The 25,377-nt window shown below is 36.7% G+C and overlaps 1 protein-coding gene across 3 annotated transcripts in view; it reads right to left on the bottom strand.

The window, feature by feature from the left end:
* Positions 1-4,512: 4,512 nt before the first annotated feature.
* Positions 4,513-25,377, bottom strand: part of Depdc1b (DEP domain containing 1B) — a 96,575-nt gene continuing 75,710 nt past the window's right edge. For 2 of the 3 annotated variants that reach the window (XM_087189587.1, XM_021242969.2), the window contains exons 8-11: positions 13,344-13,510; positions 10,422-10,598; positions 6,882-7,067; positions 4,513-5,538 (exon numbers count right to left, since the gene is read on the bottom strand). In XM_087189587.1, coding sequence (XP_087045713.1) covers positions 5,377-5,538; positions 6,882-7,067; positions 10,422-10,598; positions 13,344-13,510 — 692 coding nt within the window. In that variant the 3' untranslated portion in view covers positions 4,513-5,376. Of the gene's footprint in view, positions 5,539-6,881; positions 7,068-8,006; positions 8,099-10,421; positions 10,599-13,343; positions 13,511-25,377 lie in introns of those variants that run through there. The other variant, XM_021242970.2, reaches the window with a different exon arrangement.

The raw sequence follows: 25,377 nt of genomic DNA, 5'->3' as shown, positions 1-25,377 counted from the left end.
GTGAAAAGGTATTGACTAACTTTAAATTTTGCTAAATGAGTATAAAAGATGTAATTTCTACCGAGCCCAACAAGAAGACTAGAAATTGAGTGCTGCGATTCCAATTTAGTAGAAGATGAAATTGTTTTTAAAATCCAAGCAAAGGCAAGAAAGTAGAGACAATTCATTAAAAAGCATCAGCAATGGCAGTAGAATTATACCCAAATACAGAATAATTATATTAAATATAAGTTGCTTGAATGTTACAATTAAAAATAAATATTGCATAGCTGGCTTCTTTAAAAATAATCTGTTTATAAGGAAAATATCAAAAATACAAAAGTACACAAAAGGGGCAGATAAATGCATTACTAAAGACAAAGAATGACATTTCATGCTTAAAAGGTCAGTCCACCATAAAATACGAAAATAATGAAGTTCATCAGAAATATGATTCTCTTGGTAATAAATATAAACAACATAAAATCAGTAGGAATGTAAATGATTTCAACAATATTCTATATAGAGAGGAAAAACCTAGCTCCAATAACTATACAATTCACATTATTTTCAAGTTCACACAGTATTTTAACAAAAACTGACCATATACTAAGCAATGCAACAAACTGCAACAAATTTCAAAGACTGAAATTATATAAGCCATTTTTCTGACTTCATTATAATTATATTAAAAATCAATGACAAAGGTAACAAAATGTTAACTAAAAAATTTGAAAATGACTTCAGCGGCAAGTTCTACCCAAAATTTAAGAAAAACATAATTCCAACCTCATATAGAAAAACAATAATTTCCAGCTCAATTTATGATTGTGATCAATGTGTTAGTTTTCTGTCACTGCAATAACACAACTGAGAAAACCAACTTAAAGGAAAGTTGTACTGTGGCTCACATGGTTTCCAGTCCGTGGGTGTTAGGGCCTATGGTGACACAGGTCATCGCAGTAGAAGTACTTTGTGGAGGAAGTCTGTTCACCACAGGTGGAGAAAAGAGAGGGAGGCAAACAAGAAGGGGCCAGGATTTCCACACTGACTTCAAGAGAACACCCCCAGTGACCTAACTTTCTTTAGCCAGGCCTCACCTTTTAAAAGGTCTACCACATAATAACAGCATCACAGACTGGCAACCACGCCTTTAGCAGATAGGCCTTTGGGAGACATTCAAGATCAAATACAATAATCACAAGGATAATAAGAAAAAGGATGTTTCAAGCCAATTTTACTCATGAACATAGACACAAGAATGACACATTGCATAATAACAACAAAATCTAGGTATGCATTAAAATTATAGAACACAGTGGCAACCACCCCCAGCCAAACCCAGTGTTGGTTTAATATTAGAAACTAGTTTACCCCATTGGCAGATTAAAGAATAAAACCTACAAAATCCTCTATAAATGCAGAAAAGGCATTTTTATTAAGATTTCACATCAACTTATGGTTAAAACATACATTATAACAGGGCCAGGGATTTAGCTCAGTGACACCGCACCTGTCTGGCAAGCACAAGGTCATGAGTTCCATCCCTAGTAAAAAAAGAAAAAAAACCCAAAAAACATATATATATATAATATATATATATATTATATATATACAAAAAACAAAATGCTTTGGCAATCTAGTAAACAAAAAGCTGTGGCAATCAAAGTAAACAAAAATGTTTTGGCAGTTTAGAAGTAGAAAGAAACTTTTTAACATGATTAAAAAGGGAGGAGAGGAGAGGGGAAGGAGATGTGAAAAGAAATAAGGTGTGTCCTGTAACCATATCAACTACTATATGCACTGCAAACATACTAATTTTAAAAAAAAGAAAAAGGAAAAAGTTACATACAAATACTCTAAAATACATTAAAAGCTTTCTCTTTGAAATCAGGAACAAGATAATGATGGATGCTATTGCCACTTCTATTCAGCATTACACTGAGTGCCGTCAGTGCCAAGAGAGGAGAGGCAGGGGTGGTGAGGGTCGGAAAGTGTATTTCATCTGTCACTTCATTATAAATTACTCAATTAAATGCCTTAAAGCAACAAACATTTTTATCTCATTCTATGCTTTAGGAATCCAGGAAGAGTTTAGCTGACTCCTCTGGCTCAGAGTTTTACAAAAGGTTACAATCAAAATGCCCACTATAATTGGGGTTACCTCACAGCCCAACCACTGACCACTACCAAGATCACTCACACTGCTATTGGCAGGCACCACATTGTCACCTACCACTGGCCACAGATATCAGTTCCTTGCTAACGGTCTCTCCACAGGGCAGCTGACACATCACAGCCAGTTTTCCCTGGAGCAGTCCAGAGGACAAGCAAGATGGAAGCTACAGTCTCTTTGCAACCTAATATCACAATTGATATTCCACTATTTTTGCCATATTCTGTTTCTTAGAAGTGTCACTAGGCCCAGCCCACACTCAAGGAAAAGGGATTACACAAGGCATTAAATACCTGCAAAGGGGGACCACTGAGAACTTTCAGATGCTATCTACCATGGAAAGGAAAAACAAAAACTGTCATTGTTTGATGACATATATCAAATGCAGAAAGAAAAAAAGCACACTAAATGTTTTGAATTAATAGGAAAGTCTAGCAAGGTTACTAGGCACAAAAATCAGTAAGCAAAATTAGTTTTATAGTATATACAAGCAACAAATATTTAAATAATATTTATAATAGGAACAAATATCAAGCCATTTATCAACAGAATCATAAGTGCTGAAGCTATAGGATGGGTACTATTTTATTTTTATATATATCTGAAAGTGTTAATAGTAATTTTTTTCACAGTATCAAATACTTAGGAATAAATATAATATTTATAAACCTTTACAAAGAAATTTAGAGTTTTTCTCAATTATTTTAAATAAATGCAGGGATAAGTCATGTTAATAAACTGATAGACTTAATATTATAAAAATGGCAAGTCTTTCCAAACTGATTTATAGAGTCAGTGCAATCCAAATCAAATATCTCAGCAGAGTGTGTGCGTGTAGCTGCAAAGCTATTAAAATTTGTACGAAAGTAAAAAATTTCACATGGAAAAAATGTTCACTGATATTAATAAAACCAAAGTAAAATCATAATCAAGCACCATTATATAAAAACACATGTGGAGTACTACTCAGATAAAAAGAATGAGAAACTAGAGACATTTATAGCTAAATGGATGCATATTGAGGCCATACTCTTAAGTGAAATAGGACACACATGTGTAAATACTGAATAGTTTCTCTGGAGTGAGAAACAGAAACTGTTAATAAGGATTAAAATGATTAAAATGAATAATTGATAATTTGAAATAGGAAGAAAAGTCTAAAAGGGTAGGGGAAGTGGGAGGGGAAGGGGAAAGGAAAGAAGGGAAAGGAAAAATTATAAAAAAAGGGAAAAATGGAAACAAAGCCTTTGTAAATAGGGAAAGGTGGAGGGGGCAAAGGGAGCACAGGGAATGGGGAAAAAATAAGAACCAAGATACATCATGTACAGGTACAAGTTCCCAATGATAAATGTAAATGTATTGTATACCTAAAATGTACCAATAAAAGAATTTAAGCAACGACAAAAAACAAACAAACAAAATACATGGACAATAGTTCAAACTCTGACAATAATTCAAAATAGCAAATTTTAGTGAGTATATTAAATAAAAGGAACTCTTCTGCACTGATAATGGAAACATTAATAGATGCAACTACTTTGGGAAATTGCTGGCACCTATCAGTTTCATACTTGAGTAGTGACTGCTCTTGATCTCCCCATAAGTATGACATACTTTTTCTAAAAAATAATAGTAAAAATGAAAAAAAGGAAAGAAAATATCTTCCCCTATTGCTTTTCAAAGATGTAGCTATTGTCTTGCTCATCCAAAGATGAGCAATAGGAGAGAAAATTCTGGAAAATAAACTCTACCATGAGGGCAAATAGGAACAAAAGGTACACTTGTTCTTTGCTCTAAAAGAATGCCAAACTCTGAGAATAAATCTTAAAACAATAAAAAAAATCACCATTTCATTACTAATTTGGAATTTAAAGTGGTGCTCAAACCAATAGGAATATTTTGATTCTTTTTCTTTTTCTTTTTTTTTTTTTTTTTTGGTACCGGGGATCGAATTCAGGACCTTGGGATTGTGAGGCAGGTGGCAGAATCACTAAGTTAATATCCAGCCCTAATTCATTTTTAAGTACAGAGAGCAAAATCTCCATCAACTGTAGACAACATTCTGTTACAGCAGGGGCAGATCTCAAGTGCAAGGAAAACTCAGAGGACCACAAGCCAATTTGTGGGTGCTGCTTCCAGATGCTCCATAATCCAAGTGCTTCACTATTGTGCAAAAGGACAAAGCAAAGAAAAAGCTTGATGAAATCTTCTTCTGTAAGGCTATACAAAAGCCCAAAATCTCACCTCTTATTTTCTTACAGAAATAAATGACTGATGTGAGAATATTGGCAAAGTCATTTGAAGATGCTTCTAACTGATCTAAATAAATGCCCCCCAAAAGCAAAACACTAGGTATGGTATATAAAAATATATAAAAACTATTTATTTACATTTCATTTACTTTCAAAAGATAAAGAAGCTGAAAAATATTTGTGAAAGTAGTAGTCTCATTTTACTTAGTCCATTTATATTTTTTTCACAAAAATAGCAGATTTAAGTTACAATTATAGGTCTCAAAGGACCCAAAGAATTTATCCAGTTCAAGCTTCCATCTTAGGCGAGACTGAAATTATACCATTGTAGGTAGATGAAAATCTACTCCACTTATAGGTAAATGCCAACTATTACATGTAAGAGACTCAACTTTAGTAAAATCTGTCATAACACCCAACAAATCTGCAATAAAAGACACAGCCACCACAATACAGAACATTAAGAATTTTTTGTACAACACTGAAAAATGGAATTTACACAGGAGAAATCACAATTGGCCATTAAGTCAATAACATCACAGTTAACAGAATCCAGGGTCTTTCTTATTTAAGTACTTTTCTTATTTAAGTACTCTTAAGTACACTATTCTTAAGACTTGGTTATAACAAAGACACCAATAACTAGGATAGACACATAATTATTTTATAAACATCATGAAAAGCAACAAATTAAAACATTTTTAAAAATATTTTACACCCTTAGGTTTTTTAACAATTCCAAACCTGTTAACATTACCACTATATATTTGACTCAATTTATTATTGATTTGTACAACTTTAAAAATCAGTCTTACAAAAATACTGACAATGACTCAATATTTTAAAAAGTCAGATCATCCTGTACGTATATTTCAGTAGTTTATATTTTATGCTTTTCTTTTTTCCACTACTAGTCACTCAAAACAACAATCACCACAGAGTTCTCTAAACTCTTTCGCTGTAGAAGCCTCACATCCGAAAACTTCTAGTTCTCTGAAATGGCTGGAAAGGGTTTTTCAGTGCCCACATAAACAGCTGTGTTTTGGGCTTAGGTTTTTCAGAAAACAGAAGTGCTTCACTTTCTGGTGTAGGAAATCGTTCTTGGTAGACTTCAGGATAGGACTTCTGAAACTAAGCAAGAGATAACAATAAAAAATCAAAGACATGGAAGAGCCAAGAAAATGGGAGAGTCAAATTTTGTACATTTATTTGTTTATGGTACTAGGGATAGAACCCAGAGCCTTTGCATTGAGCTACACTCTCAGCCCAGTTCTGTTTTTTATTTTAAGACAGGATTTTGCTAAATTACTAAATTGTCCAGGTTAGGCTTGAGCTTGTGATCCTCCTGCCTTAGCCACTCAGAGCACTGGGATTACAGGCCTGCACCACCACACCCAGGCAGGTCAGCCAAATTTTAATGTAAGAGTTGATGATCCCATACTTTCCTGTCTTTGATTATTCTTGCTAAAACACTTTATTCCAATGTCTATAGATTTAATTCATCTTTCTTTTAATCCAATCTTCAAATAAAGCTCTTTTTAAAATCATATTTCTTAAAATTATCCCACTGCCAACTACAAATAGACCTCACTTTACAAATATTCACAAGTAACTCTGATGTAAAAATAACTTATGTTCTATACAATTAAAAAAAACTTTGGCCCAACTATATTTCACCATCTCCCTGATTCTCCAATTCAGCCTTGCTAAATTTGGCCCAAATGAAAGAGATAATGTTGATATATATTACTTTATAGAAAGCTTAAAGAGAGGCAATATATTCTTCCTTTGAACTTTACCAATGAACTCTTCTCCAAAATTACCAAAAGAAAAATATGAATACAAGTCTAGAACCTTGGTGCTCTGTGTATAATCCTATATATGCTCTGTGACCAGGAATGAAGCTACATAGTAGGATTCAGTCTTTAAGAACAAATACCACTCACTTGATCAACAATCTTTAACAATGGTCAAAGTGCACCTATATTCTCTGAAACATAAGCTGCTGTGTTGCCTAACATCACAGGAAACAAAAATTTAATAACACCTGAGGCAAGAGACCAATTTGACACTGGTTATCCAACACCAGTGGCTTTTACACTCTAGACATTTTATGAATTCAACCTAATTTAACTTTTTTAAAAATCAAAAGAAATCTGCCCTGTTTGCTTCTTTGAAGCAGTTGCTCTCCTGATTCATATCATGCCACATATTAAACGACAAATATTAGAGAAAGGCTATATAAATGAAGGTTCAATAATGAAAAAAGAACTACATTGGAGAATAGAGATCTGGGAAACGACCAGAACTATGTAAATCAAAACTTCTGGAATATATGAGCTGAATAATATACTTTCCAAACTTTTGCATCTCAGAAAATAAGAATTTTATGAAATCTATTAATATAGAAAATAAAAAGAAACTAAGAACAATAGGGAGGAGGTTAAATGATTCACAAAGAATATCTTTATTACCTGCTTCAGTTTTTTCTTCTTCTCTTTACTGGAGAGCTTGGTATCTGTTATAACTTCCTCCAACAAGGCCGCCAGAGGTTCCTGAGAGCCATATGTTCTTTGGTATTCAAATTCCTCAGGACTAATTTGACGGCAAAATGAAGGAGCAGATAAAGTGATATCCATATCAGCTCCTGGGTATTTTATCTGAAGCCCAAGGACAAAAATTGATTTAGATAGATGTTGGTGTCTCTTCTAGTCAGAACAGCATGTCATTCCTCAATATGACTGTGAAAAACTCTATACTGAAAACTAAAAGTGTTCCATAATTTCTAAGGAGTATCATTTAAAACTAGTTTTAAATATAAGATTTTTACCTTTTTAACCCAAGATCTGTTTTAATAAACCAACAAACAAAAAAATCTTATGCCCCTTTAACGATCTGAAATATAAACATAAACATATTGAGCAAAATAAAGTTCGGGTTCAATGCTGAATCATATACTATGCATCATGCAAGCTCCTCCCACATCTGGAGTGTCTAATTCTCCCTCTCTGCCCGGGGACAGACAGAGACTCAGGTCCATATGCACAGTTATGCAGAGAAGTGCCATGAGCATCCCTGTGACACGTGTTCCTAGTGAGACTCAAGTAAAAAGAACAAAGTTGCACAACTGCACTGGGCAAAAAGAAAGGGAGAAGTAGGAGAATGAAAACCAAGGCCTGTGGATAAACAAACATTCCTTAAAAACACTTCATTTCAAGCTGGGAATGGTAGCACATGCCTGTAATCTCAGAAGCGGGAGGCTGAGGCAGGAGGACTGAGAATTTGAGGCCAGTCCAGACTACACCATGAGAGGTGATCTCAAAAAAACCCAAAAAAACATTACTTAATTTCAGAGTCCAGCATTTCTCCCAAAAATAGAGCACCCTACTGTTCTTCAGTGGGTAAAATTCCCACTACTGCACTTACTACTTTGGTTTAAGATAGCTCACCCCAAGAAGACACAGCTAAAAATGAATTCTGTTGTCAAGAGAGGTGATTACATTAAGCACATTCTGTGTATGCCTCAATGTGATTTTCATCAGATCAATTAGAGACAACTTAACGAGAGACAGACCGGAACCATAGGGAAAGGGGCCTACCTGCTTCTTGTTTTGTCTTGAAGAAAGGCAGGAAAAACTGAAAAGGGCCAGGATAAAGAATGAGGTCTAGGTAGCGTACAACAGCCAAAAGCCTAGGGCATAAGAAAAACACTAGATACATAGGCTTAAAGGGGATAAGAAGAGGGTTGCAGATAAGGTCATTAGAAGGTTGGGCTTAAAAAATATTGCCTACTTCACAATTTTTCCCAGGGCTGGCTTTGAAAGTGCCCCCAAGCAAATTGCTGGAATAGTGCAGACAACACAAGAGTTTTCAGAGAAGCACCATTCAGCTGTGATATCGTGTGGGGCTCAGTGGCCTCCTCATGAGACTAGAGATCTTTAGGCTCTGAGTGCTAAAATGAACAATTGTTCAGCAATTCTTCCAAGTATTTCCAAAAGAGAAGAATTGGGCAAATGAGTAGTTATTGATTTTATTCAGTCCACATTGCAGTGCCTCTTCACAAGATCATGTTCATCTACAGTTAAATTAATCATCCTGGCTGAGTCTTCTAATTTTCAAGTAATTGCAAAGGGCTCACGGGGCTCTGTTGCAGCATTACACGTCTGACCTATGTGTATGAATGCACGAACCTAACTAGTAGACAGAGCAGCATTGCTAAAATGGTTCTGCGTGAAAATCCAGTGGAGCATCTCTTTTCATTTTTACTTTTTAAAAGTTTGGCTCCGAAAAATATTGGGACAAAAAAGATTAAACTAAAGAATCAGTAAGATTATACTTTTCACCCATGAAAATAGCAGAGGTATGGTATGTATTTTGATAATTTTCAAAGCAGGCAAAGGCAAAAGGAAATGAACACTCACATCCTTATAACACTGACCCAAATGTACATTGAAACCATCAAATTAAAAAAAAGCTTAGCAATATGCTATCAATACTTAAAAGTCAAGCAGAGGGTATTGCTTAAATAAATTATGATATACCCCTATTATGGAATATTATGTTGTCAGTAATGACATTAATGTTATAACAGTACTAGTAATAGCACCTGCTACTTTACATGTATTTAGCCATCTGAGCTCCACAAAAATCCTACGAGGTAAGTCTTTGCTATTATTCCCATTTTACAAGGAAGGAAAGAGTTTGAGGCAGATGTTGAAGCAGAGTGACATTATATAACATGCTGTGGTAGATTAACTAATGGTCAACTTGTAATGCTCAGCTGAACTGAATCAGCTTGTTCTGGGCATGGAAGATTCACCTGAGGATTGTTGCCAATAGCCATAAAAAAGAGGACTGGAGGGGAAGATCGTGGCCTTTTGATTTTCTGGGAGAAGCTTGCTGAGGATGGTTTTCCTGATGTGAACTTGGCTGTTTCTCCTTGGGGAAGGAACTTGGGGCCTCGCTGTGGCTGGGAATGGCTGCTGTTCTCGTCAGGAGAGCTCTGATCTTCACCATGAGCATCACTTCCTGGCTCCAGTATACATCCCTCAGCCTTACGGCACAAATCCTTCAACCCACCGGCACAGGTTTTCTGGCTTCCACCACTGGCCTTTGGGCCTTCCGGGTGCAGATCCTTCATATGGACAAGCATGAGACATTGCTGTGGGCTCTAAGCCACTGGCTGGACTGATGGAGGACATTCCCTTGGACCCTAGGCCTTTAGCTGGTCTTGTGTGGGACATTGTTGTGGGACCCTGGCCCTTGGCTGGATTCTTTAGGCCTCTAGTGTGCAGTTAATCTCTTGCACTCCTCTGTATCTGACTTTTTGGGTAAATATCATAAAATAATCCCATAAACTATGTGTCCTATATTAAATGTATTCCTTTGCCAAAACCCTGATTACAACACATGCCTAAGGTCAAACAACTAATAAAGGGCACAACACGAATTCAAACACCTGTTAGGTACATAATCTCTGCTCTTGGCCAATCTAGGGTCAATCAAGAATATTTAAAGATGTGGGAAATTTTTTCATGTATGGTTAAATGAGAGAAGTTACAAGAAAGAGAGAGAGAAAAAGGAATGGAAAAGGAGAGAAGGGAGGGAGAGAGGAAGGAAAGAAAAACAAAAAAATGCTTAATGGACTTTAATACTATGAACATTATGGTGTAACTCTGATATATTTTGGCATAGATAATCTAACATTTCATGAATGTCGTCAAGTTTATTAGACTGATAGTCACACAGCACTGATCAACGTAACAAATCCAAGAATACATTCCGTAAGATTTTCTTTTTTTGGTACCGGGGATTGAACTCAGGACCTTGAGCTTTCCATAAGATTTTCAATGATAACAGCAAACACCTGTAGTTCTTACCACGTGCCAATAACTGTTATATGCACTTTGTACATAATTAACTCAATGCTCATAACAAAAAGTCCCCCAAAGCCTAGAAAGCTTACATGACTTTCCACTGCCAATTTATAGGACTGATAATATCCCCTCCATTACCTGGACTCTTCGTAGATGAGCCACACGCTCTTCTATAGAAGTCTGCAAGGCCAAAGGGACTTTCAGAATCTCCTGGTAATTGTCCATCAAAAATGTCACCAACCTAGCAGCTAATAACTCATCCAAGTCTACTTCATCCTTGGAACACAAGATGCAACGGGAAAATGTCTGGACCATCTAAAAGGAAAAAAGGGGGTAAATACAGGTAAATTGTTGGGGGTTTTTTGTTTTGTTTTTTTCCCCTTCCTCTGAATGGGGTCCAACCTAGTTTGCAGAAAGGGAAAGTCAATTGTCAGTGAGAAATGGCCTAAGTTGCATATCCTCCTAGGTACGTGGCCATCTTAGATAGGCTGATGGTCTCAGAGCCAGTAAGAAAAAAGTGTATACCTCTTGATGAAGATACTTAATAGAAAGATGTTCATCTGAGGAATTTTTTAACTCCCCTTTTAATGTAAGCGGGAATTTAAACTCATACATACAAATTCTGAACATTATTATCACCATGACTTGGGTCATGTTGCACTTTTTTCCTCCCGTTAGCAGTACTGGGGATTGAACTCAGAGGCTTCATATTACCCTATATCCCTAGCCCATATATTATTTTTTTATTTTGAGATAGATATGGTCTGATAAGTTGTCTAGGCTAAGCTCAAGGAACCTGTGATTCTCCCACCTCAGGCTCCTAGAGTGCTCTGATTACAAGTGAGCACCACCATGCCACCTTCATGTAGCACTTTTAAATTTAATGTACTTTATACCTATTTGGTCATATAATATCCTAATTTCATTACTGATTTTTTTTAAACCTGGTAAGAGTCGGTGAACCTCAACTATTACATCTTTTCCTAGTTAAACATTTTCTACAGGATTTTAGATGTGTATTTCACAAACACCTTTAAACAAAGCATAGGACTTTACAATAAGTGCATTAAGTGACTGAACACTCTTTACAGTAACCAGAAATACAAAATATAAAATTAACATAATTTCCATAGAATTCATATTAACTACTCCATTCTTCATATTATCCTGAAGACAGACTTTTCTCTCTTTTTTCTAATTTTATTGCTGATAATCTCACTTCAAAATTTATAAGCATGAAATCATATAATTCTTTTTAATAAGATGGGTGCTGTGATTTAGCTCTGAAATTTCCCCCAAAAGTCGCATGTTCAGAGGTGGGCTCTCTGGAGGGTAACTGAACCATGAGTGCTCTACGCACATCCGTGAAGTGGTCCACTGAGTAGCTGGAAGACTATCAGGAAATGGTGCCGATGGAGGAGGGGGCCACTGGGCATGGCTTAGGAAGATGTGTCTCCTGCTCAGACTCTTCCCTCTCTGTGATTCCAGCTGTCATGGGTTGAGCAGCTTTCCTCCTCGAGGTCCTTCTGCCATGCTGTGCCGTGGAGCCAGTGATGGCCGTGGACTGAAACCTCTGCAACTGGTGTCAGGTATGCTGTCCCAGCAACAGGAAGGCTGACTGACACAACTGGATTCTATCAACACACTGAAAATACTTTAATCTTCACTCACAAAGTGACAGGCAGAGATTTTTTGTGTAGAAAGCATGAGCTCTAGGGGATCTGTGAATAGAAATTTCACACATATGCCTATGGGGAACAGGTGCAGTGTTTTCTTCAACGACTCCAAAAGGTCCATTAGCTCCCAACTCATCCACCCACCCAAAATTGAGGTCAACAATCAACCCTCTGGGCATAGAGTGCTAATCAGATCTTACCCAGGATTCTCTAAGGCTAAGCCAGGGGATCCCCTGCTACTGCCCAGCAGTTTACGAGGCTATAGAAGGATCACACATTTATGATAAAGCACCTATTTTGCTCTAAGACTTCTTTTTTTTAGGAAAATGAAGCAATTTGTTAGTAAGTAAATTCTAAACATAAATTATTTAAAAACACATGCTGATAGCAGAATCTAACAGGTGTTTACCAGAGGCTAGAAGAGAGGAAGGAGAAAAGGGGAGCTGTTGATCAAAGGATACAAAGTTCCAGTTGGATAAGAGGAATTAAGTTTCAGAGGAATACTGCACACCATGTCAATCACACTTAATAATAATTTAATGTATTATTTAAAAATACAAAAATATTGGTGTGGTGATAGATGTATTGATTAGCTTGATTTAATCTTTTTTTTTTTTTTGATACCGGGGATCGAACTCAGGACCTTGCACTTACAAGGCTGGCAGTGAAACCACTGAGCTAAATCCCCAGCCCTAGCTTGATTTAATCTTTAGACAGTGAATACTAAAACATCACATTGCATCCTCTTAATGCACACAACTGTTTGTCAATTGAAACAATAATAAGAAATATAAATCCATATGAAAAAACTACATGCTGACATTACAAAGTACAATTCAAAAATTATCAGGTGTTCTTAAACAAAATCGCAAAATATTATCATTCATGGACCGTTAGACCATACCAAAAGATGCCTGTCTCTCTCTCCTCCCAAGTTGTCTAGTCCAACTATGTATTTTACTTCTTGCCTTTTTAATCCTTTGTATATGCTGCATCTCTCTTTCTGTTTGTAATAACTAAAGCTTTTGAGATGCCATCTGTGTGGAGTGGGAAAGACTTTTTTTCTTTATAGATCATTTTCCCTTTCTGTTCACCCTTCATTCTCTTTGTAATGACAGCAGGGAGCAGCTTACAAAGCAGTAAAGCAGGATGCAGCAGATATCTCCACAGTCAGTCATTCTGACTTACTTTTTAGTTTCTGTTATATTCTTTAAATTTTAACTCTGAGACCAGAAGCACATGACCAGTCAGTTTGGAAAGCTGGACGTCACTCTTCAAACCAGCTGCCTTGCACCTTCCTCTGATCACTAAAACTATTATACTGAACTCAGTCAAATTTCATTCCAAAAATTCAGGTGCCAGTAAATGCTAACAATCAACCTACCAGTGTCCGAGTGCCAAAACCATCACACAAGGGTGGCATTTCTTTGTTTAAGCAGATCCTCGCCATCATCCTCATCAGCAGCTGTAACTTTCTCCTGTTCTCAGGAGGCAGGAGGAGGCAACAAATCTGAAATGCTTCAACTGCCATTTTCTCTTTCTGTAACAAACCTGATTCAAAAAAGACATTTCATCTTTTAAAACCTATAGTCTACTCGACTCTGTATGTTCACATTTTTATAAAACACATATTTCTAAAACAATATAAAACATTTTCACGTATTCAACTATACCTTGCCAGTTGAATACAGATCCACTGCCTCAGAAATGAGCACAAAAAATGAAAATCATCAACCAGACATAATAATGTACAAGAAATACAGCCATTTGTCCCTCCCAGACACTATACAGATATGACTAAATGATCAAGGCACTCTCCTACCCACCTAACCCCCAACATGCACAACTGTTAAGGTCCAACATAACATGAGCAAGAACGTGGTCACCACAGGATGGCTGCCCTGCATGCTCGTGGTTAAAATTTCCCCATAGCCAGCAGGCTCATCATCTTATGTGACTCTCACTGACTAAATAAAACAATGGTGCTATTGCTCTCAAAGTCAGTCCACTGCTAAACGGCTCTGCTTCTTCCTGATAACACCTGTCAAATAACACTTCCTTTCACTTGCACTGTTTTGGAGTTAAATGTAACATGATTCAATCATTTTATATGCCATTCATCCTCACCCCAAGTATGATTTTGTTAAAAATTTAGGAATTTAAAACCAGGTGTGGTGGTATACACCTGTAATCCCAGCACTCTGGGAGGGTGAGGCAGAAGTTCGAGCCCAGCCTGGGGAACTCAGTAAGACCTTGTCTGAAAGACAAAAAAAGGTCTGGAGATGTTCAGTGGGAAGGCTCTGGGTTCAATTCCCAGTATCTCAAAAAAAAAAAAAAAGATATTTTAATAGTCTCCTTTTACAACGTATTTAAGTTTTAATAAAGTTCTACTGCTTCCACTATTTCACATTCTCATTCGCTTTTTTTTTTTTTTTTTTACTTAAAGTCAAAACCGTCTTTCACATTGAATAATGATTTACTACCACCTGTGACGTCTGGGAAACTGTGATGGGTCTTAGAAATACAAAGATACAATTGGTCCCTTCCTGTGAGGAGCTGTAAAAAGGGTAAGTCCCTAAACAAATGCGAGGCTGGTGCCAGAGACCACTAGGGGCACATTAGGGAAACTACAAGTTATTCAGTATCACTGCAGCACAGGCTATAAGGGCAAGGACTTAGTAGAAGTGAATATAGACAAGTCAGCACACTGGGAGGCTGAGGCAGAAGGATTTTAAGTTCAAGCTCAGCCTGGGCAACTTAGTGACTGAGACACCATCACAAAAAAGGAGAGAAGGCTAGGAATACAGCTCAGTATAAAAATCCGAGGATCAATCCCCAGTACCACCAAAAAAGAAAACAAGTCAGCAGAGATGAGATCTTGGAAGATCTTGAATACCAGACTAAACAGCTTAAGTTTAATCCCAAAAAGGAGGAATGCAAATTGACTGTATATGGAAGGAAAAGGGGAGCAAAGGTAGAATTTAGTTTGTTTTCAGTGCTGAGGATTAAACCTGGAGCTTCTAGAGCCTGGGGTATACCACTCAAATGCTCCTGTGCTGCGTTCCCAACCCAAGAGCTTTAATCAATGTTCTGATCCTAGATGTGCACAGGAAAGGCCACTGCTGATTATCATCATAATTAACTATGCAGACCTGATTTCAAGTCTATGTAATCAAATTCATGGAAAGACAAAAGGCCTGTTTTAATTCATTCATTCATTTACCCCACAAGGATTAATTAAGCCCTGCCTCTATTCTAGGAACTATTTTAGGGAAGTGACATACAGTGAAGGTAAATCAGGATCACTGTCTGGATCCCATGCTCCCTCTCTATAGAGGATAAAACATGAGAGGTAGAAACATGATGGCAGGTGGAAAGATACTATGGAGGACAAATAAAGCAGGAAAGGAGCTGGAGGGTGAGGGGATACATTTTCTAAAAATTTCAACACTTCTCCTCTGTGTGAGGAGATGACATGTGCGCAGAGACTTGAAGGAAAGGAGCTTGTCAGGAAATGTGGGAGACATACTGGGGAGGGGCAGCAATGACAAAGATGGAGATGTGAGAGTGTGTTCTGAGTGTCTGAGGACAGAGAGAGGCCAGTGTGCAGAGAGGGGAGTGTGAAAGGAAAGGACCAGCCAGAGATGTGGAGAGAGGCCACGAGCCAGGCCACACAAATCTGTGCAGGTTACTGTGAAGGACTCCGGGTTTCACCATAAATTAAATTCTGCTTCTATTTCTAAGCTTTCTGCTTTTTCCCTAAAGCTTTCTATTGTATTAGTCTGCAAGTTCTTTCCTTTTCCAAGTTATAAACACCTTCTGAGAGTCAGATTTCATCTTACTATGTTGCTTGTACATACAGTATATTGCTTTATGAATGAGATGGCAAGCTAACTGAAAGTACAATGCATTTCCTTTGGCAAGCCAGGTTTCCTAGAAGAATACAAGACATAAAGACAGATACTCAAATCCTGTTCATCAATAGTGTATTACATGGCTATTAAAAGTGATAAGTTTAGAAGTTATGAAATAATCACAGTACAATATTCAAGGAAATATTAAAGTATAAGTACACTGTTTACAAAAACTTTATTTCTGTGTGTGTGTGTGTATATATATATACTTTTGTTTTTTAAGAGGAGGAAGAGTTTATTGAGAGAAAGAAAGCTTCTGCCTAAGAGAGACAGAAAGGAGACCAGAAAGTGAGTTGCCCAAGATAATATATTTTAACAAATTTTAATTTTATATTAAAAAAGAATATATAAAAAAGAAGAGGGTTGTAAAATAATCAACAATTTTTTATTTAAAAAAATTATTTCAAGGGATACAATTAGACAAATAATGTAAAAATTATAACTATAATTTGTTTTAATTTTTTAAATACTAAATTCCACATTTCACGTTGCTTCCGTGGAAAAAGCCAAACTTGGAGAATGTCATGATTTCAGACCTCATAAACATTAAATGAGAAGGCATAGGTAAACCTATCTCTGGAATATATCTTAATAAACCTACCTACTAGGTGAAGAGAAGCCATACTTGACTTACAGCTATCCCAATAATGCAGTGCTCTCCCGGCAATATGGAGACTCCTTTTTTCTCCTTTCTGTCACTAATCCTACCTGAGACACCTTCTGTAATTCTTTCAAACTGCCAGTCTTCCCACCTCCTATGAGAAAACAAACCAGGCTACTAATCACTTCCTCCTATATATCCCTATTTCTCCCAGACTATGTCCCTGCCTTTGGCAGTAAAGGACTCAGCAGTAACTTGGATGGAAGAAAATCTCTGTTGAGGAGGCTCCCTGGCCACCATTCCACCATTCCCAGGGCAGGGGAGGTGAGCCAATCCCAGGGCCCAGGAAGAGGCTCCCTGGCCACCATTCCACTGCTCCCAGGGCAGAGGTGAGCCAATCCCAGCACCCAGGAGGAGGCTCCCTGGCTGCCATTCCACTTCTCCCAGGGCAGAGAAGGTGAGCCAATCCTAGCACCCAGGAGGAGGCTCCCCGGCCGACATTCTACCCCTCCCAGGGTAGAGGAGGTGAGCCATGCAGGAGCCAGCAGCACCCCCACCCCCATCCCACCCCCTATGGAAATGAGAAGACACATAAACAAACCTCAAAAACAGGGTTCCAGATCCAGATCACCTACAACAACCCCAAATGGAACAATCTGATACTCAACCACCTGGGTTCCCTGACATGGCAATAAAAGAGGATCTGGAAAAAATGAAATCAGAAATATTTTCTCACAAAACAACAGAGATTGTGCCCATAGTGCAAGACATGATTAATAAATCTAGAGAGGATGCAGATAAAAAAATAGAGGAGCTGAGGAACATGATGGAATCCCAACATAGGAAACAAATGGAATCCACAAAACAGATGCAAACAGATTTCGAGGAGATTAAAAACTCCATTGAAAGTCTACGCAGCAGAAAGACCCAATTTGAGGACAGAATTTCAGATATAGAAGATAAGATTGCAATTAGTGAGGAGGAAAAGAAAATTTGCTTTAAAATTGTAAGGGACCATGAGAAAGCAATCCAGCAGCTGCTAGATGATGCAAAGAAGAATAACATAAGACTGATTGGAGTCAATGAAGAAAGGGGAGAGAGTGCAGATGACATAAAAAAACTGTTCACAGAAGTGATGGCTGAAAATTTCCCAAGCAGGGGAAAAGAACTTGACATACAGATAAGTGAGGCATATAGGACTCCCAACTAACCTTGATCAAAAAAAAATCTACACATAGGCATATAATAGGATTCCAGAAACCCAACAGAAGAACAAAGTTCTACAAGCAGTGAGAGAAAAGAAACAAATCACATACAAAGGAAAGCCCATCAGAATCACAGCAGACTTCTCAACACAAACCATCAAGGCAAGAAGAGCTTGGAGTGACATATTCCAAGCCCTAAAGGAAAACAGCCTCCAACCCAGATTGATGTGCCCTGCAAAACTATCTGTCAAAATTGATGGAGAAATAAGATACTTTCATGATAAAGAGCACCTTAGGAACTTCAAGAATACCAAACCAACATTCCAAGAAATTTTAGACAATATCCTAGGAAAAGACAATGAGGATCACAACCACAGGAAGCCCAGCAGAATGAATCCATTGGGCGTGACAAATTAAACTCAAAGGGGGAGAATCCAACAAAAAGAAAAAGTCACAACAAGGCTTTTAAAACATTTAACTTCATCTCCCTAATGAGTGTATAATTCAATCTTGTTATTGTACTGATTAGTATTTTTCTGATCCTAGTGTTGCACATCTTTCCTTGTGCTGTACTGGCTATTTATCATCTTCTTGTGTCTACTTTTTAATTGGGCTGTCTATTAATAAGCTGTAAGAGTTCTTTATATATTCTGATCATAGGTTATATGCATTGTAAATATGCTCTGTTTAAGGACTAGTTTTCATTTTAATGATGTCATTTAAAGTTCTAAATTTTGATGGAATCTCATTTATCAATTTTTTTCTTTTATACATCATGTTTTTTGTATCCTAGGAAGTTCTTGCCTACCCTAAATTTATAAACATTTTCCCTTATAATTTCTTCTTAAAGTTTTAGACTTTTAAGCTTTCATATTTAGGTTCATAGATCCTTTCAGTTATTTTTATGTATGGAAATAAAGGATTGAGGTTAATTTTTTATATATGGATACCAGGGGTTCTAGTGCCATTTTCTGAAAACACTATCTTTTCCTCTGCTCTTGAATTAAGTTTTTATGCTATAAAATGTTAATGTTAAATAATCTTTCAAAACTCAGTGGACCATATATGTGTGGTTCTATTTCTAGATTCTCTGTTTTATTCCAATGATCTATATGTCTTTCCTTACACCAACAGTGCCTTGATTACTGTAGCTTTAGAGGAAGTATTAAAATTAGGTACTAAACGTCTTCCAAAACTATTTTTCTTTTTCTTTTTCCTTTTCTAGGTCCTTTGTACTCCTACATAACTTTTAAATTTCAATATCCAATTCTTCATTTATAGCAAGTATACATAAACCTGAATTTTTATATATACCTTGTGTTTTCTAATCCTGCTAAATTCAAATACAAGTTCTCAGGGCTCCTAGAGATTTTTTTTTTTTTGGTACCGGGGATCGAACTCGGGACCTTGTGCTTGAGCGGCAGGCACTGGAACCACTGAGCTAAATCCCCTGCCCCTGAGATTTCTTAGTATTTTCTCTGTAGATGATCATTTCATCTACATATAAAGATTTTGCTTCTACCTTGCCAAAACTATCCTAATTGTGTCATTTTATTACCAGACTATTTTGGTTTAGGCTATGTTTCAAAGTTGAATGGACAGATGAAGAGTAGGCATATCTGCCCTTGTTCCCCACCTTAGGGAAAAAACATTGTATCTTCTCCATTCATATAAGGCTTTTGTGCTGGAAGTATGGAGTATATGTCTTTGATCTGTTGAGAAGGTTCTGTTCTACTTCTAGTCTCCTGATAGCTTTTACCATGAGCAGCTGTAGAATTTAGTCCAATACTTTTTCTCCAACTACTGACAGGATCATATGACTTTTTCCTTTCCTCTGTTAAAATGATGACTTTGGGGGGTGGATCTTCCAATGCTGAACCAACACTGCCATCCCTGTAATAAAACCACTTTCTACATACTGCCAGATCTGACTTCTAAGAGTTTGTTTTGTTAAACAAATTTCTATCCATGTTCATACTTTTTTCTTCTATTATCTTTATCCTGTTTTAGGATTAGCACAATGTTGATTTCCTAAAATGAGGGGAGACATATTCCTCCTTTTTTCTGCTTTAAAAGTTTTATACAATTTATCAGTTAAAATGTATATGAGCCTGCTGTTGTCATACAGGTAGGTTTTCAAGCTAGGAATATACTTTCTTTAGTAGGTACTATTCAAATTTTATATTTCCTCCAGAGTTAGTTTCATTAATTTGTCTTCCAAGGTACTACTTAGAAGTTGTCAAATTTATTTCAAAAAAGATTTTTGTAATATGCTTTCTAAACCTTTTAAATTCTGTAAAATCTGTGGTAATGTCTCCTAGATCTTGCTATTGTAATTTTACAAATGTATAATTGATATTGTGTAATAGGAAGAAAAGGTCTAAAGGAGCAGAGGAAGTGGGAGGGGTAGGGGAAAGGAAAGAAGGGAAAAGAAAAAATATGAGAAAAGGAAAAAAATGGAAACAAAGCCTTTGCAAATAGGGAAGGATGGAGGGGATGAAGGGAGGGCAGGGGAAGGGGGAAAAAAAACAAGAACCAAGAAACTCATGTAATGGTACAAGATCCCAATGATGAATGTAACTGTATTTTATACCTAAAATGTACCAATAAACTTAATGGGGAAAAAAAAAGAAAGTCTCTATTGCCCAGTGTTGGATATGTGGGATTGGACTGGTTACCTCCAAAACTAAAACAGTAGCAAGAAAAGATGACGTTCCTGCCATCGTCATTTTACCAGAGTGGAAGAAAACTGCTCAGGTCTAGCTGTATCTAGCTGTCCCCCTAAAGCCTCATGTGCTCATAGTATAAAAAGACAATATAAAATCTATGTAAGCATCATCTATAGATAATGCTTTTATGAAATTTACCATGCATAACTAAGAAAGCCTTTGTCATAATTATCTGTGGTTCACTGGAAGATTTTCATTGCTGCATTGTAATTATGTGACAAAAGATATATCTGATCCTCTGATGTTATAAAGTCCTATAACAACTCAAACTTTGCTTGGCATTTTAGTGTAAAAAATTTGGATCCTTTGTCAGCATCAGCAAGATAGAGCTATCACAGTAATTGATAGATATTTGATAGTTGGCTTTTTGTTAAGTTAAAGATCATGGAAGTCTTTGTTGGAATTGCCTATTCACATATAATGTACAATGCCATTTTCTTAAAACCTAGGTAAAAATAATTTTGTTTTCAATCTTATTTTCCATTGAAGAACCACCAAGATAAAAATTGTCCCAAGGACTGGTGATGTAGCTCAGTGGCAAAGCACTTGCCTAACATATGTGAGGCCCTGGACTCAATCGCCAGCACAGCAAAAGTAAATGAATAAATAAGTTAATTAATTAAATTTGCTGTGTGCAGCCAGTATTTAGAATACAGAACATCTGCTCTGGTCTGTGACTGTGCAGAGGATCTGTTAGGCAGGTTGGCATAACAGGACCATCTACAGCCTCCAGTACCAGGGTTCCTGTACAATCTTTGCAACTTAGCTAGCTGTGAGACCTGTAAGCACATCAGTTCCCCTAAAATGGAGAAAATAACTAAAAGTCATCAGAGTTAAAGGAGATAATATATTACAGTGCTTATAGCAGAGTCTGACCTAGAGTAAATACTAAGTAAGCTCTTAAAGTTATACTAATAAACACTACTTTGATAGTTTTCATTTTAGACAAAAGTATTACATGTAATAAATTTTTGCTCACCAACTAAAATGTAGCTGCTTGACAAATACAAGATTTCAAGGACAAAACAAAATTGTTGACCTGTTTTTACTTCTTGTTCCAATATGACTGATTCAAACAGATAAAAGTTCACTGGGAAAAACATAAAAGGAATTATGTAATGTTCATCAGTGACAAAGATTAGGAGTATAGACCCACTCTACATATCAAGAATTGTCCCAAAGCTATAGAATTTAAACACAAGAACAGACCAAAGATCAATGTGACAAAGTAGAAAGTCTAGAAAAAACCCTAAGTAATATATTTCAGAGCTGTCATTATAAATCAGTAAGAGGATGATCTGTTCAAAAAATAACATTGAACCAATTTCATAACCATATGTTAGGAAAATATTAAATGGCAATGTCTTATTTTTTTATAGGAGTTAATTTTGTTTCCCCCAAGATGGAATAACAAGAACTAGACTAACTCTCCCTCCAAAATCAACTAGAAAACTAGACAGATTTTATAAAACAATATCTTCGAGAGAAGGGATGTTACAGGATATAGTCCTGAGAAATAGAACAAATGAGCACTAATATCATCCCAGCACACTCAAACCACTGGGTCAGACTTGGGGATCTCAAATAGGGCATGGACATCTCCCTGAGCAGAAGGGCCAATGATTGGAGTATGGGGAGGCTAAGTTAGCGGGACATTGCAAAACAGAGTTTTAAGTGGAGGAACTATGCAAAAAGGAGGTTCTGTAAATCTGTATAGGAATCCCTTGATATTTTGAGAAATACTGAAATATGTATACCTCAGCAGGGTTACACAAAGAACAACTAGTGAGCCATAGCTGACAGTTCTTAGGCCTCACACAGTAGAAAATCCTACAGATCACTAAAGGCATAAGTAGAGAGCCTAGAAGGGCTTTAGTAATGGGACCAAACTATCCCTCAGTAAAGGCTAACCAATCCTGCCCAAACAACATTTTTAAAAATGAGACACAAATGGGCAAGCAGAAACTCAAGTAAATCACAGTCTCACAAAACAAACGCTAACTCACTTTAAAGAAAGACAACAAAACTCAGCACTTGACAATAAAAATTTCAGTGTTCAAGATACATCTTAGTGACTTTTCATACTGAGACAAAATACCTGACATACACAACTTAAAGCAGGAAAAGTTTATTTTAGGTCTTAGTTTCAGAGGTAAAACTGAAATTTTCATGATCAGCTGGCTCCAAGGAAGAAAGAGCATGGCACAGGGAAGCTGCTCACCTCACAGCAGCTAGAAAGCAGAGAGGGTTGGAAAGAGCCAGAGGGAAAACACATGCTTCAAAAGCATCTCCCCATTGACCTACTTCCTCCAACTGGCCCTACTTCTAATAGCCCATTTAACTAAAGACTCATCAATAGACTGATCCACTGATGAGGTTGGCACCCTCATGATCCAATTGCCTTCCAAAAGCCCCACCTCTGAGACTTTGGGGACATTTTAGACCTAAAAAATTAAAAAAGGGCTGGGGATTTAGCTCAGTGGCTCCGCTGCCTGCCTCACAAGCACAAGGTCCCGAGTTTGATCCCCGATACCAAAAATAAATAAATAAATACACACACACACACACACACACACACATATATACACTCAAAATTACTACAGATGCAAAGAAGCAGACAAATGTGACCAATATCCAGGAGATAAATTAATAGAAAGTCAACAGAAACAGTCTCAGAAATGACAAAGATAAAGAAATCAGCAGAAAAGAATATTACAAAGAGTTTTCTGTATTCACATATGTAAAAAGAAATATGAACATGGTGAGGGGAGAAATGGAAAATTCAAAGAGCTAAACAGAATTTTTGTTTTTTGGCACTGGGGGCCAAACTTGGGACCTTGCGCTTGCGAGGCAGGTGGCAGAACCACTGAGTCAGATCTCCTGGCCCGCTAAATAGAATTTCTAGAGAATAAATATGCTAAGCCCCAAATGAAATATTTATCAGATAAGAATTTCAGCAAATTTAAAAGTAAGAAAAATTCATAAAACTTGAATGTATAGTAATACACTAGTAAATTAGTCAACACAGAAGCAAAGAGAAGGGAAAAATAGGGAAAAAACTGAACAGAGCTGCAGCCTCCTACGGGAAATTTACAAACAACATGACACATAAATAATTTAAAAAGGGAAAGGAGGCATAGAAAAAATGTTTGAAGAATAGCCAAAAAGTTTTCGAATTTATGAAATTAATCACGAGGTCAAAGAAACCCAATGAATCAAAGCAATAAACACAAATAACCCACATAAGAGCACATTACAGTCAAATTCCTAAAACTGAGTGATAAAGAAAATCTCAAATGCAGTCAGATATTAAAAGACACACATACAGTGAAACAAAAATTAAAATGACTCCAGACTTTTCATCAGAAATTAGTCAAGCTAGGGGGCCGGGGATTTAGCTCAGTGGTCCCGCCACCTGCCTCGCAAGCACAAGGTCCTGAGTTCGATCCTGTTACCAAAAAAACAAAAAGAACTAGAAATTAGTCAAGCCAAAAGAAAAGGCATTTTAAAGTGCTGAAAGAAGAAATCTCAATCTAGAATTCTATACCCAATTAAAATATCTTTCAAAATTTAATAAAAATATTTCAGACCCCCACTGACCAATAAATACCTAGAAAAATTTGTTGCCAATTGTTAACTAAAAACATTAAAGGATGTTTTGCAGGTGGAAGAAAGGTAATACCAGATGGAAACCTGGTTTACACAAAGGAATGAAGAATACAGAAAAGAATATTTAAGTAGATAAATCTTACTTTTCAATTTATTTAAAATAAACTGGTCTTCCTAAAGAAAGAATAATAGTGATGGACAGTTGGGTTTATAATATTGTTCTGGTTTATATCACATCCTCCAAAGCCACATGTGCTCCCAGGTGGGGCTTTTGGGAGTGACTAGATCATTGGCTTGTGATATTAGATCATGGGCGTGTGATAACTGGATCAGTCCACTGATCAGATTAACACAGTTCTGGTATGGCTGAATGGATTTACTGAAGATAGAAGCCTCACCTGGGAGTGAGTGGCACTAACCAATAGGCTTAGAGCCTGAACAAAATAAAAAGGTAAGGGAGGCTTGCTGCTGCTGCTGCTCTTTCTTTTGTTTATTTGTTTTTCTGTCTACCCTGCCATGGACTGTTTCTCCTCTCTCATGCCCCTCTGCTATGGCACCCTGTTTTGGAGTCAGCCAACTATGGACTAAAACCTTTACAAACTGTGAGCTAAAATAAAACTTTCCTCCTTTAACTTGTGGGGTCAAGTATTTTGTCCCACCAATGAGGAAGTAACTAATACAAATAAATTCAGGAGTAAAATATATGACAAGTACCACAAAGGTCATGAGTAAGAAAATAAAAGGGTGTTGTTGTAACATCATACATGAAGTAGTAAAATATTTTTTAGAACATTTCTTAAGATATAAAAAGCAAGGATCAAAACAAAATGGAATCAAAACCTAAAATATCTGCTTTTCAAAAGACATTTTATGAACATGAAAAAGAAAAGCACAACCAGAAGAAAATATTTCTTTCAAAATATTTGTCAAATGATTTATGGAGAATATATAAATAACTCTTACAACTCAATAAAAGAACAAACCAGCCAATTAAAGAAATGGGCAGAAGATTCAAATATCTTACAAAAGAAAATTTATGAATAACCATTGAGCAAATACAGGATGACATCATAAGCAACCAGAAAAATGCAAATTGAAACCATAAACCTATGCCACTACAAGTCCACTAAAGTGGGTAACATGGTTTTAAGAAAAAAAAACAAACCTGACAACATCAAGTTTTAACAGGAACGCAAAGCAACTGGAACCCACACATAGTGGGGCATAAAATGGCACTACTTTGGAAAACAGTTTGTCACTTTCATATAAGAACAAACATACATTTACCATATAACTCTAGTTATTTATCCAAAGGAAGTGAAGATACATGTTCACATAAGCCTTGTACATGAATATTCAC

Source organism: Heterocephalus glaber, unplaced genomic scaffold (assembly GCF_053883595.1).
Source record: "Heterocephalus glaber isolate CG9 unplaced genomic scaffold, H.glaber_assembly_v1.0 deba00001543, whole genome shotgun sequence".
Classification (NCBI taxonomy): domain Eukaryota; kingdom Metazoa; phylum Chordata; class Mammalia; order Rodentia; family Bathyergidae; genus Heterocephalus; species Heterocephalus glaber.
This window is presented reverse-complemented; position numbering and strand designations above follow the sequence as displayed.